The 17,279-nt window shown below is 36.5% G+C and overlaps 1 protein-coding gene across 1 annotated transcript in view; it reads left to right on the top strand.

Moving 5' to 3' along the window:
- The window catches only part of itga10 (integrin, alpha 10), a 76,130-nt gene that overhangs the window by 56,616 nt on the left and 2,235 nt on the right, over nucleotides 1-17,279 (top strand). The window contains exons 16-30 of the mRNA XM_056474848.1: nucleotides 1,474-1,604; nucleotides 1,767-1,933; nucleotides 5,894-6,036; nucleotides 6,218-6,328; nucleotides 7,459-7,544; nucleotides 7,751-7,892; nucleotides 8,783-8,875; nucleotides 8,963-9,039; nucleotides 10,418-10,507; nucleotides 10,883-10,967; nucleotides 11,048-11,161; nucleotides 11,244-11,351; nucleotides 13,252-13,365; nucleotides 13,462-13,557; nucleotides 16,211-16,324. Coding sequence (XP_056330823.1) covers nucleotides 1,474-1,604; nucleotides 1,767-1,933; nucleotides 5,894-6,036; nucleotides 6,218-6,328; nucleotides 7,459-7,544; nucleotides 7,751-7,892; nucleotides 8,783-8,875; nucleotides 8,963-9,039; nucleotides 10,418-10,507; nucleotides 10,883-10,967; nucleotides 11,048-11,161; nucleotides 11,244-11,351; nucleotides 13,252-13,365; nucleotides 13,462-13,557; nucleotides 16,211-16,324 — 1,671 coding nt within the window. The remainder of the gene's footprint in view (nucleotides 1-1,473; nucleotides 1,605-1,766; nucleotides 1,934-5,893; nucleotides 6,037-6,217; nucleotides 6,329-7,458; nucleotides 7,545-7,750; nucleotides 7,893-8,782; nucleotides 8,876-8,962; nucleotides 9,040-10,417; nucleotides 10,508-10,882; nucleotides 10,968-11,047; nucleotides 11,162-11,243; nucleotides 11,352-13,251; nucleotides 13,366-13,461; nucleotides 13,558-16,210; nucleotides 16,325-17,279) is intronic.

The following is a 17,279-nucleotide window of genomic DNA, read 5'->3' on the forward strand; positions in this document are numbered from 1 at the left end:
GCTGTCACCTCACAGCAAGAAGGTTGCTGGTTCGAGCCTCACCTGGGTCAGTTGGCGTTTCTGTGTGGAGTTTGCATATTCTCCCTGCGTTCGCGTGGGTTTCCTCCGGGTGTCCTCCACAGTCCAAAGAAATGCATTATAGGTGAATTGGGTAAGCTAAATTGTCCGTAGTGTATGAGTGTGAATGAGTGTGTATGGATGTTTCCCAGTGATGGGTTGCAGCTGGAAAGGCATCCGCTGCGTAAAACATGTGCTGGATAAGTTGGCAGTTCATTCCGCAACCCTGGATTAATAAAGGGACATTCTGAAAAGAAAATGAATGAATGAATGAATGAAACATAATATGACGCTGACAATGGAAGTATGGATCCAAATGCAGGTTTATTAAACAGAGAATTATCAGGAACGCATTGGTCAAACCAGGAGTAGGCAGATGGTCAGAAGGCAGGCAGCAGACAGTAATAAACAGAAAAACAAGGCGAGGGTCCAAACGTGGCAAAGCAAGACAAAGGAAACCTGTTGTAATGTCACAAGTGCAGTAAACAAGACTCAGCAACAGTGTGTGTGTCTGTGCTGCTTAAATAGTCTATGTAATCAGTCTTTGACAATCCTCCGGCTGAATGCAATCAGTCAGGATTAGTAACCGCTGTGAGTGTGTGTGCATGAATGGATCTTGTGGTCCATGAAATGGCGGATTTGTAGTAGGGTTGCCCCGATTGATGGCCGATAGACACCACGATGCTAAATCGGCATCGCTACACACAATACACACTTAGGCCCCGTTTACACTAATAGGTTTTTAGTTTTAAAATGGCATTTTAGAACGAAAACGAACCACATCCACTCTGGCATTTCACCTAGCATTTCTGGACAGCCCTCCCATCCACACTACCGCTGAAAACACACATCACGTGACCACACACACGCGCACACACACACACACACACACAGATACTGTCATGCGCGCAAAACAGTGGGTCCAGGCAGTCAGCAGGTCAGTACACTGCTTCAATCATTCGCTTTCACGATTGTACTTAGTCATTTTAGCGAAAACCTCCGATACTGTTGGTCGGTTCCTGTTGGTTGTGCACCTTTTTTACCAACCAAGTTTGTCGACGCCATTATAACGACACAGATCACCATCATTCTTTGCGATGGTTCACATTAGACATCATATGATGCCAAATTGGTCGACATTGTGCAACCCTAATTTGTAGTCCGTCAGTGATCAGTGTATACATCAGCGACCTGCTCAGATTGGATCGCTGGTGACCGTGACAGAAATAGCAATCTTTCATAACATTTAAAATATCATCACTGTCCCTTTTGATCAATTTACATCCTTTAATAATCCTACAATTTCTACTAACCCCAAATTTACAGGCAGACTGTAATGTAAAACTAGTGCCCACAGTGTTATTAGGCTACGTTTTATACTTCACACACTAATAAATGTCTCTTGTCTCTGTGTAGCGTATCTCAGGCTCCTCTCTGTCCACGGGCCTGCGGTATTTTGGCCGTAGCCTGAGCGCTCTGCAAGATCTGGATGGGGATGAGTTACTGGATCTTGCTGTGGGAGCACAGGGCACTGCCGTCCTGCTGAAGTACGTCATGCCTCATTACAGTCTTGTGTTTTTTAAGCATCATTTAAACACTGCCATCATACAAATCAGCCATTCATGACCTTAAACTGTGTGTGGAACAGTCGTAAAGTCAGGTTTTAATGTGGCCCATGTTGACCCCTGACCTCTGTCTGTTCTCTACAGGTCACGCAGTATCGTGCAGATCAACGTCAGCCTGTCCTTCCAGCCACACTCCATTAATGTGATCCAGAAGAACTGCCTCAGAGCTGGACGAGACTCTGCATGCCTTAATGCCACCGTTTGCTTCCTGGCCTTGTCTCGCTCTCCTGGCTCTCGTGGCACATATTTTGGTAAAGTGTCATGTATCCAAAACACTTTTTTTTTACTTCCATTGCTGTACAGAATTCATCTCATGTTCAACTGTACTCAGGGTTTTAATCACTAGGACACATTTCTTAGAATTTAGGTCACTTTTTCTTAATTCCTGACATACAGTTGAAGTCAGAATTATCCCCGCCCCCCCTCCCCCCCTTTAGTTTTTTTTTTCTTTTTTAAATAGAAAATGACGTTTAACAGAGCAGAGAATTTTTCATAGTATGTCTGATAATATTTTTATTCTAGAGAAAGTCTTATTTGTTTTATTTCAGCTAGAATAAAAGCAGGTTAAATTTTTTTTAAAGCCATTTTAAGGTTAAAATTATTAGCCCCTTTAAGCTATTTTGTTTTTCGATAGTCTGCAGAACAAACCATCGTTATACAATTACTTGCCTAAATACCCTTACCTGCATAGTTAACCTAATTAACCTAGTTAAGCCTTTAAATGTCACTTTAAGCTGTATAGAAGTGTCTTGAAAAATATCTAGTCAAATATTATTTACTGTCATCATGGCAAAGATAAGATAAATCAGTTATTAGAAATGAGTTATTAAAACTATTATGATTATAAATGTATTGAAAAAAAATCTTCCGTTAAACAGAAATTGGGGGAAAAATAAACAGGGTGGCTAATAATTTAGGGTGGCTAATAATTCTGACTTCAACTGTAGTACTTGTAACTTTTTATCCACTGAATGTGAAACCTAATTAACTTTGCCTTTAATGTTCAACATTCAATGTTGTCTCTTTTTAAACTCCGACTGAAATAACAAAAATAAGTTTGACTGTTAATTTTTTTCTAAACATAAATAAATAAATAAATAAAAACATACCTTTCTATCCATTTTTTTTCTTTCAATAAAAGCAAAAAGAAATATGAAGAGTTCAGATGCTAAAACCTCCTGTGCCATCTGAAATTTCCACCGAAAATGAAATTTTTTCTTAGCCTCCTTTGTTTATGTTGAGATATTTCACTTTAAAGACTAGGACAAGGACTTATTCTTTGACATAAAAGTAATATTACTGAACATACACACAGGAGCCTGATAAAAATGCTGATTTTAGAAGAAAATTTCAGACAGCATTTAGAGGTTTCATTTAAAAATAAAGAATCATTTGAAAAACACATTACACAAAACAAGGACCATGACTATGACAATTTGCCAAATATACAGTAAGCAGCATAAAACAGATCAGATCGAAAATATTTCATGCACGTCTCAAGTTAACATGTTCACTAGCATAGGTTGTCACCAGTGGTGTAAAGCATCAAATTACAAAACTCCAATTACTGTTATTGAGTAGTTTTTCTCTGAAGTTGTAATTTGCTAAGTAGTTTTAAAGATGCGTACTTTTACTTTCCCTTGAGTACATTTTAGTGCTGTATCCATACTTTTACTTCACTTCTTTCCTTCAACCTGCAGTCACTACTTTATTTCTTTCTTGTCTATGGTTATTGGCTAAAGTAGAAAAATCAGTCCTTCGATTCCTGTCCGATGAAAGCATACATAGAAAGTAAATAGCATCATACTGTACAACCTCAAGACATGGGAGCTTTATAAATGCAGCAAACCTTTTGGAAGCATTAAAAATGTCCAAGAAGATGTCCAAAATTTTACAAGTAATGCCCCAGAGACTGTTTATAGACTGCATGTCTTTGATGAGAAAATGAAGGATGTTGACTGATGACTGAAATCAAACAGCCTTAAACAATCACTAAATGGAACAAATGAAGAAGGGCCGAATAAAGGAAGGGCCGAACAAGGAATGGAAAGAAGGACCAAAGGAAGGAAGGAAGGACTAAATGAATGAAGGAAGGATTCAAGGAAGGATTGAACAAACTAAAGAATAAGGGAAGCGCCGAACAAGGAGTGGAAAGAAGGACCGAAGGAAGGAAGGACCAAATGAATGAAGGAAAGATTCAAGGAAGGACTGAACAAACTAAAGAATAAGGGAAGGGCCGAACAAGGAGTGGAAAGAAGGACCGAAGGAAGGAAGGAAGGACCAAATGAATAAAGGAAGGATTCAAGGGAGGATTGAACAAACCAAAGAATAAGGGAAGGGCCGAACAAGGAGTGGAAAGAAGGACCGAAGGAAGGAAGGACCAAATGAATGAAGGAAGGATTCAAGGGAGGATTGAACAAACTAAAGAATAAGGATTATAAGAATAATATAAATCACATACAACAATAGTGCTAAAACACTAATAACAGATAGTATTACTTATTTCTTTTTTCATTTATTGCAAAAACAGAACGACACTCTCTACTCCTTAGAATTAATTTATTACATAGACTGGGTTTACAGTACAAAATTATTTGTTCTCTTTTGTATAAGTGAGGATAGGAAGAAAAAAAAACTCACCTGTGTAAGTGTTCTGGAATATAAATCTACTGGTATTACCAGTGTAGTAAATGTAGTTTAGTCATTTATGTTTTTTCCTTAAGTTTAACTGTAACTTTTAAGTTTAAAGTTTAAGTTTAATTGCAGAGGAGGTACATGTGCAAATGGGCCTCTATACAGTATTACTGGTACTTGTGTGAAAGTTAGAAATAAATTCATGGAATCTAAAAGTCACTGGATTCATTTTATGCTAAAGATAAATGATCTGCAGTTTTACCTACATAGACTGCTGTTGTGTTAATAAGCAATGATTAAAAAAACAACTCGTAGCAGCATCTCCGATACACATTTTAAACTACTATTTCAAAATGTGGTTGTAAAATTGTTCCATCATTTTACATTTTAAATGATTGAAAACATCAACATAAAATATAGTATAAGGTTATGGTAACACTTTACAGTATGTTAATGTTAGTTAATGTCTTTACTAAAATGAACAAACAAACAATACATTTATTACAGTATTTATTTACCTTGGTTCAAAATACAGCCGTGCATTGTTAGTTCATGTTAACTCACAGTGCATTAACTAAGATTAACAAGCACAACTTTACAATGTTGCATTAGTAAATATTGAACTATGAATAATAAATGCTCTACAAATGTTGTTTGATTTTAGTTTATGTTAGTAAATACTAGGTATGTCCCGATCAGGTTTTTTTGCCCTAGAGTCTGAATCCGAGTCATTTGATTTTTAGTAAATGCCAATACCGAAACCCAATCCGAAACTTCTATAATACATAAAAAAAGAATAAAGAAGAGCGAAGAAACAGATCCAGGACGTTCCTTATTTTCTATTTAATTACCTTATTTTAACATTCAACAAATTGTTAATAAGCAGAGCCCTTCTGTGAGGTAGCTTGAACAATCAAGTAATAAATAATATAAATTCTTCACTTTTGGACTTTAGTGCAACAGTCTAATATCTAAAAATCTAATATAATAAAAACAAATAGCACCTCAACTTAAAATACCAGGCAGGCAATCCCAAGTTTACATATCTCACAGTTTGCTATGGCAATTTTGTCTTTGTCAACTTTATAATACCACCAGAGCGCAGACATACTCGGGCTTTCTGCTTCAAGCTGCTTCCGTATTCTACTTTGCCGGCATTTAACCAATAGCGTCTCTGCAACATATACATATATATATATATATATATATATATATATATATATATATATATATATATATATATATATATATATATATATATATATATATATATATATATATATATATATATATATATATATATAAATATACATATTTGAGTCCTGATCAGGAGGTAACGTCCGAAACCGAGTCTGAAACCAAGTGATCGGGCCTGATTTCCATTCACGTGATCGGATCTGGACATCCCTAGTAAATACAATGACTAAAATTAACTTAAGGGACCTTATTGTAAAGTGTGACTATTATGGTGTTAAATATATAAAATATATAAGACTGAGTGGTATTCTAGTGGGTGTATTCTTTAAATTATGGTAAAAGTGTTTGATAGTCAGTTTTGTTTCATTTTTGACCCATAGATATGCAGGTGGGGACCATGCTGGATGACAGAAAGATCTCAGCTCGTGCATTGTTTGACTCCAACTCTCAGCGTCAGACCTTAATGAGCATCAGTGTTCGTGTTGGAGAGACCAAGTGCTACACCTTGCCATTTCATGTCTTTGTAAGTCTTCAGAAAATCAATGAAGCAATGGAAATGTGCATTTAGTCGGTCAATACTGCAAAAAAGGAGGCTGCATTGTTATAATGGTTTACTTACTGTACATTATATTTGCTAATACATACTGAATGTTTTCAATCAAAAGTGTTCTTCTCCCAGTTTCTGACTTCCTTTATGCATCTAGGATACAGCCGATTACATCCGACCAATCAGCTTCACTTTACGCTTCAAAATTAATGATACCGAGAGCGGCCCGGTCCTGGATGAGGGCTGGCCAACAACACACAAGAAGTCTGTGAGTGCTTTTCAACTGCATTATTGATTCCTCAAAAACAGGAGTATAAATGGTTATTACACTGTAAAAAATCCAGCTCACAAATTGTTAACTCAGTTTAAAGTTGTAAGTTAGGTGGACATTTTTTTGAGCTCAGAGTTGAATTGACTAATAAAAACAATTGAACTGCGTTGGCTGTTTGTTCATCTATTTATTAATTTTCTTTTTGGCTTGGTCCCTTTATTAATCTGGGGTCGCCACAGTGGAATGAACCGCCAACTTATCCACACATGTTTTACGCAGCGGATGCCCTTCCAGCTGCAACCCATCACTGGAAAACACATACACACTAAATCACACACACATCACTACAGACAATTTAGCCTACCCAATTCACCTGTACCGCATGTCTTTGGACTTGTGGGGCAAACCGGAGCACCCAGAGGAAACCCACGCGAACAAAGGGAGAACATGCAAACTCCACACAGAAACGCCAACTGACCCAGCCGAGGCTCGAACCAGCGACCTTCTTTGCTGTGAGGCGACAGCACTACCTACTGTGCCACTGCGTCACACTGTTTGTTCAATGAAAGTAAAAAATTCAGTTGAGGAGACTTTGAATTTTGATTTCTTCACTTGAGCATTTACCACTGTAAAAAATAAAAAGTTGAGTTAACTTAAAATTTTAAAGCAACCGGCTGCAAAGAAATTTAGAGTTTATTAAGCTTCAGTGGTTGAAGTTGTGCCAAATTATTCTGTAAAGTATACTTGACTTAAACAAGCCTTTTCAGTCAACTTAAAAAAACTATTTGGCACAACATCAACCACTGAAGCTTTATAAACTCTAAATTTCTTTGCAGCCGGTTGACTTTGCAACTCAACTTTTTAATTTTTACTGGACTCATTTTACAAGTAACCTAGAGTTAAGCATTTGAGTTTTATGATTTTTGAATACGCTCAGCCAATCTCCAGGTCTGGTGAGAGCACTTATAGCTTAGCTTAGAATAAATTATTTAATTTAAAACTCAACTCTTGACTCTTGGGGAGTTTTCAGTAAAATGAGCCTTTTCCAAAAAAAGTGGAGTCTTCTTTTAAAATAAAGGATTGACAGCTGGCTATTAACAAAATTTGATCTGTTTCGCTTCCTTCAGATCCCATTCTTCAAAGACTGTGGGGAAGATGATGTATGTGTAACCGATCTAGTTTTACAGGCCCATATGGACATTTCTGGAACAAGGTAGAGATTGCTGTTGAAATAAGCCAAACTTAAGTCATTGGACCCACAGTTATTCTATATATTGGCAGAAGTTGGTTCAATCGCTGATTCACTTGTAGGAATTGTAAAATAAATGTTCAGAGTAACCACAACAAATGAATTCAGTGATTTAAGTGGATTGGGTATTTTGCATGTAACGTCAGTGTTGTTTTTATCTGTTCTTGCAGGCAGGTGCCGTACGTTATACGCAGTCCTCGGCGGCGGCTTGCAGTGGAAGTGCAGCTACAAAACAAGCTAGAAAATGCCTATAACACTAGTCTCACTCTACATTACTCCAAAAACCTGCACTTCAGCACCCTGAGTATACGGGTAACTAATCTCTGCTTTTTAAACCTTTAAGCATATTAGAACAAAACAGCCTGAATGCATCATCATGTGTTTATTCTGCCAGTGAAACTCATGGTATTGATTAGTGTGTCATTCGCTAATCATTATTCACTACTTATGCCTTTTTAAGCTTACAATAGCAAAAACTTGACCAGTAGTTTAATTATTGATAATTATATAACATTTCTTGCAGATTTCAAACAAAATTGTTGTCTTTTAGAGCATTTGATTTCCAGAAATGACCATTGGTCAAAATAACATCTTTATTTAGTTTTAGATTTTATACAAAATGACTTACAATTAAGGATAAACCAAACACTTCAAATCTCCAGAGCGCAGCAATATATAGATGCTGTCACAAGTCAAGTTAGTTTAGCAATTTATTTATTATTATTATTATCATTATTAATTAGTCATTGTAATTGAGTGTTCATACGTGTCTGGTGCATATAGAGAGGAAAGAAAGTCTCTCCTACAGTTGGTTTGTCAAGCCCACTCACCTGCATGGAGCACACTTAAAATTGCGCAGTGTTTTCACAGAAAGTGTGTGGTGCAAATTAATACCTGTACAAATTAGTACTATTGTAGAACAAATAAACAAAAAAATCTATTTAGCAACATAAAAATAACAATTGTGTTTTGTCTTTTGTCATTGCAAATTAGTGTTATTCCACTAAATGTTGCTTTCTTGAAATTTCTGGTATTGTATTATAAGTATCTGATATTTGGTATTGTGATGTCCAACAATGAAAATTTGGAATAAATGTTTAAAAATCTTTATAGAATAAAAAAAACATAAATCAAGAAAAAACTCTCATGTAAATAAACCAAACTTTTTGCTTAGACTTTTCTCTTTCTCTGTCTGTCTGCAGGAAGATGCGCAATTTAAGATTGAATGCACAGCTCTAGGCTCAAACAGTCATTCATGTAATGTCAGTTATCCTGTGTTTCGCTCTCAGTCAAAGGTAAGCTTCTGACCGTCAGATTCATCGAAACACTTACTCAGGCACTTCAATCCATTGACCTGTGATTTTTCAAAATGTTTTTCTCAGGTGAACTTCATGCTGGAATTCGAGTTCAGCTGTACGTCTCTCATCAGTAAAGTCCAGATGAGGCTCGTTGCTTCCAGGTAAGCACACACACACATCTTAAACCAATAACAAAATGCACTACACAGTCTATGCAATGCACATATATTTATGACGAAGCACTGAGGTGGTCTTAACTAATTTAGAGGACCAGATTCAGTCTTGTTCATTCATTCATCCATTCATTTTCTTTTCGGCTTAGTCCCTTTATTAATCTGGGGTCGCCACAGCGGAATGAACCACCAACTTATCCAGCATTTGTTTTATGCAGCGGATGCCCTTCCGGCTGCAACTCATCACTGGGAAACACATACACACTCAATCACACACACATACACTACGGACAATTTAGCCTACCCAATTCACCTGTACCGCATGTCTTTGGACTGTGGGGGAAACCGGAGCACCCGGAGGAAACCCACGCGAACGCAGGGAGAACATGCAAACTCCACATAGAAACCCCAACTGACCAAGTCGAGGCTCGAACCAGCGACCTTCTTGCTGTGAGGCGACAGCACTACCTACTGCGGCACTGCGTCGCCGATTTAGTCTTGTTTTTTTACTTAATTTATTTCAGACAACATTAATTAAATGTTTAATTAAACAATGAATGAATCAGTGTCTGATCCTCTAAGATTAGGTCTTCATATGAAAATGACAATTATGTTTTAGTAGTAGAGTATACTTTGTGCATATATTAGTACCATTTGAAGAGTTCAGATGCAAAAATCTCTGAATGCCATCAGAAATTTTCTCCTAAAATGGGCATTTTTCTCAGCCTATTTTCATGTTCAAGTATTTAACTTTAAAGGCAATGAAAAGAACTTACTCATCACTGTAAAAGTAACATTTCTGAGCCTACGCACAAGAGTCAGAGAAAAACGCTAATTTTAGAAGAAAATATTTAGTGGTTTTTGCATCTGAACTCTTCATTGGTTGGTCGCTTTTGGCAAGCAATCCATTGCTTGGACACATAAACAGTGACACATGATCACATCAGGCTTAATGAACAGATGGAAAGGAGCAAAAGGTCCATTTGACCAAAGACACAGTTATTCATTAATTGTCGTTAATTGCAAGACAATTAAGTGTGCAGTTTGTCAATACAAAACTTTAATATTAAATTACGAAGTCAGTTGGCGCAAAAAGAGGCTCTGTAGTCTTTGGTATAAGGTGGAATCATTTTCAAAGAATATTACTCACTACTCCTGAGTACTTTCAGAAGGACTACATTTTACTCACACTTTTGAGTAGGGTTTAGAAGATACTTTTACTCTACTTCTACATATTTTGCCAAGCAGTAGTACATTTACATGACTTTGATTTTTCAGTACTCAGTCCATCACCAGATGTAAATATAGGTACATGTTGATATGTTGATATGCATTGTAAAGTGAATATGTGTGTATGTGTTCACAGTGACAGTGTGGAGAGGGAAGGCACTCTGTCAGACAACACCATTCAGTTGCAGAGTATTGTACAGTATGAGCCCGATCTTTTCATCACAAGGTTAGTTGCTTACCAGATGGGGTATTTTGGTGTGTCTTAAACAGTATAGTAATAGCACACACTTTATTCACCAAACTGATAAAAAATATGTATTTATTTAATAATAGAAGTAGTTCACATTAATTGTTGAATAATAAAAATTGAATATTACTATGAGTAGAATTTATATTTGTTTGTGACAATTGAGAAAGATTGTTAGAGATGTTTATCAGCTATTAGTATTATTTCTGTTGTTGTTGTTTTTATTATTATTAGTAGTAGTAGTAATGTTCACATTATTTGGTAAAGTTAAGCAAGGGATAAGAAGAATACTGTATGCACATTCAGCACAATATGAATATGTTGTGTTCTTTATTTCTGTTTGATTCCCTCCAGTGACTCAAACCTAAACCGCTATGAGGTTCACCCGACCAGGACAGCATCAGAGGGGACGGGACCCGAGTTCTACACGCATTTCAGGGTGACTGACTATACCCTATACTCTATACCCTAAATAATATAGAGAATTAATTAACAATTGAGTTAATTTGGTGTGATCAGGTGCAGAATCTGGGCTGTTACGCTGTCAGTAATCTGGAGCTGAGCGTCAGTTTGCCTGCGGTGGCTTCAGGAGACAGAGTTTTCGCAGCCGTGGTTGATGCTTTCTCTCATAATGTCAGTATCATTTTCTAAGCCTTGTTGTAACTCCTAAGCATCTGTGTTTTCTTGTAAAGCTGATGTTTTTGTCTGTTTGTAGGCTTCAGGTGTGAACTGCACTATAATCAATGATATTTCTAAGCTCAAGTCCAGTCAAAGAGATGTCCGTCCACTTCATCCTGAGGATATGAAGAAAACTGAGCTAATGGTGAGCAGACAGACATCATGTTCACACACATCTTAAAATATGTCACAAATCAGTACACAATTAAAAGTCACCTGAAGTGCCTTGAAATATACAGCTTTGTTCGCTGTGACACAATTTGAACTTAAACAGGAAGACAGTGTGGGACTTACTGAGAAGCTCTTCCACTTTGTAGAAACAGCCAATATAGGAATTACCAACCTAGGTCACATGGGTTACCAGTTGCAAAAAAAGACCACTTCCAATAGCAAGCATGCAGTGTTGTGCGGTAGAATGCCAATCCGAAAGTCCAAAAATAGAAACTAACTTGCTTAACTTTTACCGTACACCACACTGCTTTTAATGCCAACCGCAGATGTCTTTGGCTAAAAGGGAGCTAGTGAGGGCCTAATTAAAAATGCTCGACTCTGCAGTTCACATTTCATATCAGGTAAACTCACGCTATGCTGAATCATACACATTACTCGTTTTTGATTGCAGCAAAGATTTCAGCAAAAACAGTTAAATGTGGTTTATTAAATTGCGGAAACTGAATACTTAGAATGACGCTGATGAGAAGATGACGGATGTTTACTGTATGATGACCGCAATGGCCTTAAACACCCAGCAGGCACAAGATGTAAACATGACATCAGAATGATGTTGTATCCCAACGTCATTGGGACATTGCATTTTGTTTGGAAATAAAAATCGGTTTGACGTCAGAACCCAATTTCAGGCAGACGTCAATGTCCAACCTCAAATCAACCAAATATCAACGTCTAATGATGTTACAGCTTGACGTTGTGTTGATGTTACCACTATGATGTCTATCAGATGTTGGATTTTGGTTGCTATACCTGATGAATAAATGTCAGTATTTGGCGTCATGACATTGGTTTAAAATGTTGGCTCGAGGTTGGATTTTGGTCACTTTCTAACACGACCTAAAATCAACGTCATATGACATTGTTATTGGACATCAAAATAACGTCCTTAGACGCTGGCTAGACATAAAATTTTGGTCACCTGATGTCACAACCTAAATCTAACCCAATATTAACATCTTATGACGTGGTGTGCCTGCTGGGCAATACCTAATTGCACTACAGAATGTTACGTTTACACACATACACAAATTACATGTAAATGCATCAGCTTTTTACAACGTAAAATTGACTCATCACTCTTCTTGAATACTTTTAAAAGGTCTATTTTACAACAGATACTTATACAGATACATATAACTCTACTGGCACTACAGTTTTAAGCAAGTAATGGTACTTTTACATGATTTTTCAATGCTCTTCCACCACTGCTTTACATGCTGTCATATAATGAATGAATGAATGACTTAAAAACTCGAAGACTTGTGAACCAAACATGGGTCCTTCCGGCTCAGACTGTGTCCATTGTTTAGGCTTACTGTATATGGGTCATGTCATGTGAACGAACGACTGAAACTTGAGCTAATCATCTAAAACAGGGGTCACCAAACTTGTTTCTTGAGGGCCGGTGTCAAGCTGATTTTAGCTCCAACCCTATTCAAACACAAAGCTAGTCTACTGAAAAAGCTAGTCAAGGTCTTACTAGGTATACTTGAAACACCCAGGCAGGTGTGTTGAGGGAAGTTGCAGGGACACCCTCCAGGACCGAGATTGGTGACCTCTGATCTAAAAGATCCAGGTAAACAATGAATGGTTATTTTCCCTTTCTAGTATTCTAGCTATGACTTGTTTGTAATGTGATCAACATTAGGGCTAGTTGTAGATGTGTTTGGAAGCAACTTGTTTTAATGATTTTGTGGCAAATTGAACTAAATGACTCACTAATAGATTCACTCATCTTACTAAATAAGGGCCAAGTCGGTAACATAAAACTTCCCATCACTACAACACACCGAAACGTACATTTTGATTTCCAGAACTGCAGTTCGTCGTGGTGTGTGGAGGTGGTGTGTCACATCCAGCAGCTGCTCAAGGGACAGACAGCCTTGATCCGCATCACCAGGAGGATACATGACAGCTTCTTCAGACAGGTCAGCTGATCTCTCACACACAGACACAGACAGACTTCAGTGGGATGTGTTTGTGTTTCAGTTTCTAACCTCGTAATTACTGTGTGCTCCTGTCAGGCCAAGTTCAAAGCAGTGACAATCGTGGGCTCCTACCAGCTTTCTGCTCGAGAGTCCAATCTGATTACAATGGGAAATGCTGCCCTCTTGAGGGAGGTGAGAGAACTGAGACTTTCAATTGGACGATTGGTACAGGTCAAAGATGAAAACTGAAAACTGAATATGAAAACTGCAACACTTTTTAGCTTTATTATTATTATTTGGACAATAGAATATGTCTTATGTGTCTTGTTTTTTTCTTCTGAGCAAAAAAAAAAAAAAAAACACTAAATCACTCCCTGAGAGTGATATTGTTTAGCATATTATTATTATTATTATTATTATTATTATTATTATTATTATTCACTCATTTTCCTTCAACTTAGTCCTTTTAATATTATGATTATCATAATTATTATTACTATTATTATTATACATAAAAATGTGTCAGGCATATTTAGGGCCAATCTCATTTGATCTCATTAAAACTGTTTAAGGATCATAGTACGGCAGAGTTGCCAGATATGGCTGATTTTTCCAGCTCAAAAGCTGTCCAAAAACACCGCCCAAACACACAAAAAAAACACCCAAAATGTTAGATTAATATTTTATTTAATTTTGATTTATTTAAATCGAAATTAACCTAGTTTCTTTAACTATCATAATCTTTAACCATACAGCAACCAACACCAGCAGTCACAGAACCACAATATAACTGAATCACATCCATACACTGCCCCCTCATCCCAAAACTGCACTTATTGTTGTATAGATTACACTACCTATTAGAGGTTGTTTTACTTTCGAAATGGGCTATAATTTCATCTCATTTGGCGTTTAAATTCTTTTGAGCATAATTAGGTACTGTCAGACAACGCTGCTATGTTTGTTATTGCTGTCAATTGTGGAAAAAAATATCAATAGATAGTTATGATAAACCGCTGTGAGTTTAACTCCAGCCGCTGTGTGATGCGCATGTACGCGGGGGGAGTCAGATTTGTTCTTTCCTTCACATGGTTTGCGCTATGCACTGGTCACTAGTTACTGAATGGGAGTAGGGGCACACAGTTATGTTTTGTTAAATAAGTTGCACATAAAATTTACTTTTCAAAACTGCCCAAATTTTGTCCCCCACAATGCCATTTATTACTCATAATCAAATTCAAAACGGCCCAATTGGGTTGGAAACCGCCTAATCTGGCAACACTGAGTACAGGCCAAAAATACACCGATTCAGTGTAATTTGTAATATTTATACTATGTTTTACCTATTTGAGATAACCATTTAGAATGTAATCAAATTTTTATAATAAAACATGGTTCTTTTACATATACATGTTAGAAATATGTTGATTTTTTATGGTCTGTTGAAATTGTTTAATTCTGTTTAGCTGGAAGATGTGCAAAACTTGTTTAATGCACAGGTACTTTCTGTTAGTTTTGGTCACAATTCAAAATAAAAGTGCTTCCCCCAAACATCTTACATCTCACCCATCTTTTAATATTTTATTGTTACAAAAGTCATTTAAAACATTAGACAGTTTACTTTTCATTGACTATGTTTTACTGTTTTAAAAAAAGACTGCTTTAAAGTACAATTGACTGTTTTAAATGGTTTACGCACACAGCATTTTGGTTTAAAAAATAAATAAATCAAGGACATCCTGTTGCAGTACTCTTGATTTTGGTTTTATTGCAAAAAAAAAAAAAAAAAGAAAGAACAAGAAAACAGGTTAAATTAGAATCTGAAATATTTTATGGCAAACTTCAAAAAAGGTGATTTAGTATTTTAAAATGTTTTATTTAGATTTTTAGACGTTTTGTGCAGATACAATATCATATACATACAAAAAAGTAATACACTGTTCTGCTTTTTCACAACTAAGAACCAATGACCATCAGAAAAACAATATGGCTATAACACAGTAAATGTAAAAAAAAAATAAAATAAAAAAAAAAAAAAATATATATATATATATATATATATATATAAACAAAAAACTAACTACAAAATAAATAAATAAATAATATAAACAAAATAATAAAAATCTTTATTCCTCTTCTGCTTCAAGATCAATAGCGTCAATATAATTCAACAAAGGTTTCCATGTTTTGTAAAAAGATTTTAAAGACCCTCTTAAAGAAAACCTAATTTTTTCCAATTTTAAACACAAAAAAAATTATATTTTCCCTCTGTCATATGAAGGTGGAGATGGTTGTTTCCACTTAAGGAGAATAAGCCTCCTCGCCAATAATGTGGTAAAAGGCACGTTCTGTATTGTTGAAGGCCAATTTGGCTCAAAAGGAATTCATTTAGATTTTTTTTAAATAAATTGGTCTTACACTTCATATTTTCAGATTTTTCATAGTATATGTATTAATCCCGGTACTTTTACCATAAACCGACCATTTGGTAGAGGTTGATATTTTAGCATGGGATGTGTTGAAAACAAATGCATTGATATGTTTCACTAGGAGTTAAGAAACAGTGTGTTAACATTAGGAGTTAAGAAACACAATCCAAAAATGTTTTTCTTGGTGGGGTAGTTAAAGGGTTAATATGATCTTGATGTATATAAAATTACTTTTATAAATTGAATTTGATGCAGACTCTGTCTCATTGTTGGGCTATGCCACTTCTGCAGTTCGTTTTGTTGTATCATTTTATAGAAAAAATGAGTTGTTAACACAAAAATAAAATATTTCCCTATACTCCAGAATTTAGTATTAACATGCGCCTGTAAAAATGTCTGTCTCTGTGCATATATAGACTACCTTGGAGGTTCTGAAGGGCCGTTCGATCCCGATCTCCCTGTGGATTCTGATTGGCAGCATCATTGGAGGACTGCTGCTGCTTGCACTCTTAGTATTCATCCTTTGGAAGGTACTGAAAACGTGACTCATCATAATCAGGTGTTCTGTATATGGTCACATCTGAGGCCTGTTCCACAAAATGAAATGGGTTGACAAAACCAACTCTGTTAACTCAGAGTTTAAGCCAGAGATTGTGATTGACACTGGACCGCATACAGCTGAAACTGTGATACGTGCAGCTGACAGCCAAATACACGACACGAGAGCACCAAGTTTGACTAATTTCTCCTGAGAGAGTCGGGACAATTACCTTCTCTGTTTAAGATATTGGATTAAGGGATATTAATATAAGAAATTTAAACACATTTAACTCTCTGAAGGGGCTGCTCACACTACCATGACCAGCATTTGTTTTTTTTATCAGTGTGAAAGAATATTCTGTTGATTTTGGTCACACATATAAGTGTTATATGGGAAGCACGGTGGCACAGTGGGTAGCCCGAACGCCTCACAGCAAGAAGGACGCTGGTTCGAGCCCCAGCTGAGTCAGTTGGCATTTTTGTGTGGAGTTTGCATGTTCTCCATATTCACGTGGGTTTCCTCTGGGTGATCCGGTTTCCCCCACAGTCCAAAGACATGCACTACATGTGAATTGAATAAGCTAAATTTTCTGTAGTGTATGGGTGTTTCCCGGTGTTGGGTTGCAGCTGGAAGGGCATCCGCTGCATAAAACATATGCTGGATAAGTTGGCGGTTCATTCCGCTGTAGTGACCCCTGATTAATAAAGGGACTAAGCCGAAAAGAAAATCAATGAACGACTAAGTGTCATACACCATCTGTTAGGTGTTTACTGAACAGAACAGAAGTATGTGCTTTTGGAAAATAAACAGCGTACGCATTCTTACTTTTGTCTCTCCGCAAACTGTTTTCAGAAACAAGCCACTAAAATGAAGTGAAGTCTGCAAAAACACGACACAGACATGAGACATATTATTGTAGCAGTTTGTGTCGAATACAAAAAAAA

The sequence above is a fragment of the Danio aesculapii genome, chromosome 16 (genome assembly GCF_903798145.1).
Source record: "Danio aesculapii chromosome 16, fDanAes4.1, whole genome shotgun sequence".
NCBI classification, from domain to species: domain Eukaryota; kingdom Metazoa; phylum Chordata; class Actinopteri; order Cypriniformes; family Danionidae; genus Danio; species Danio aesculapii.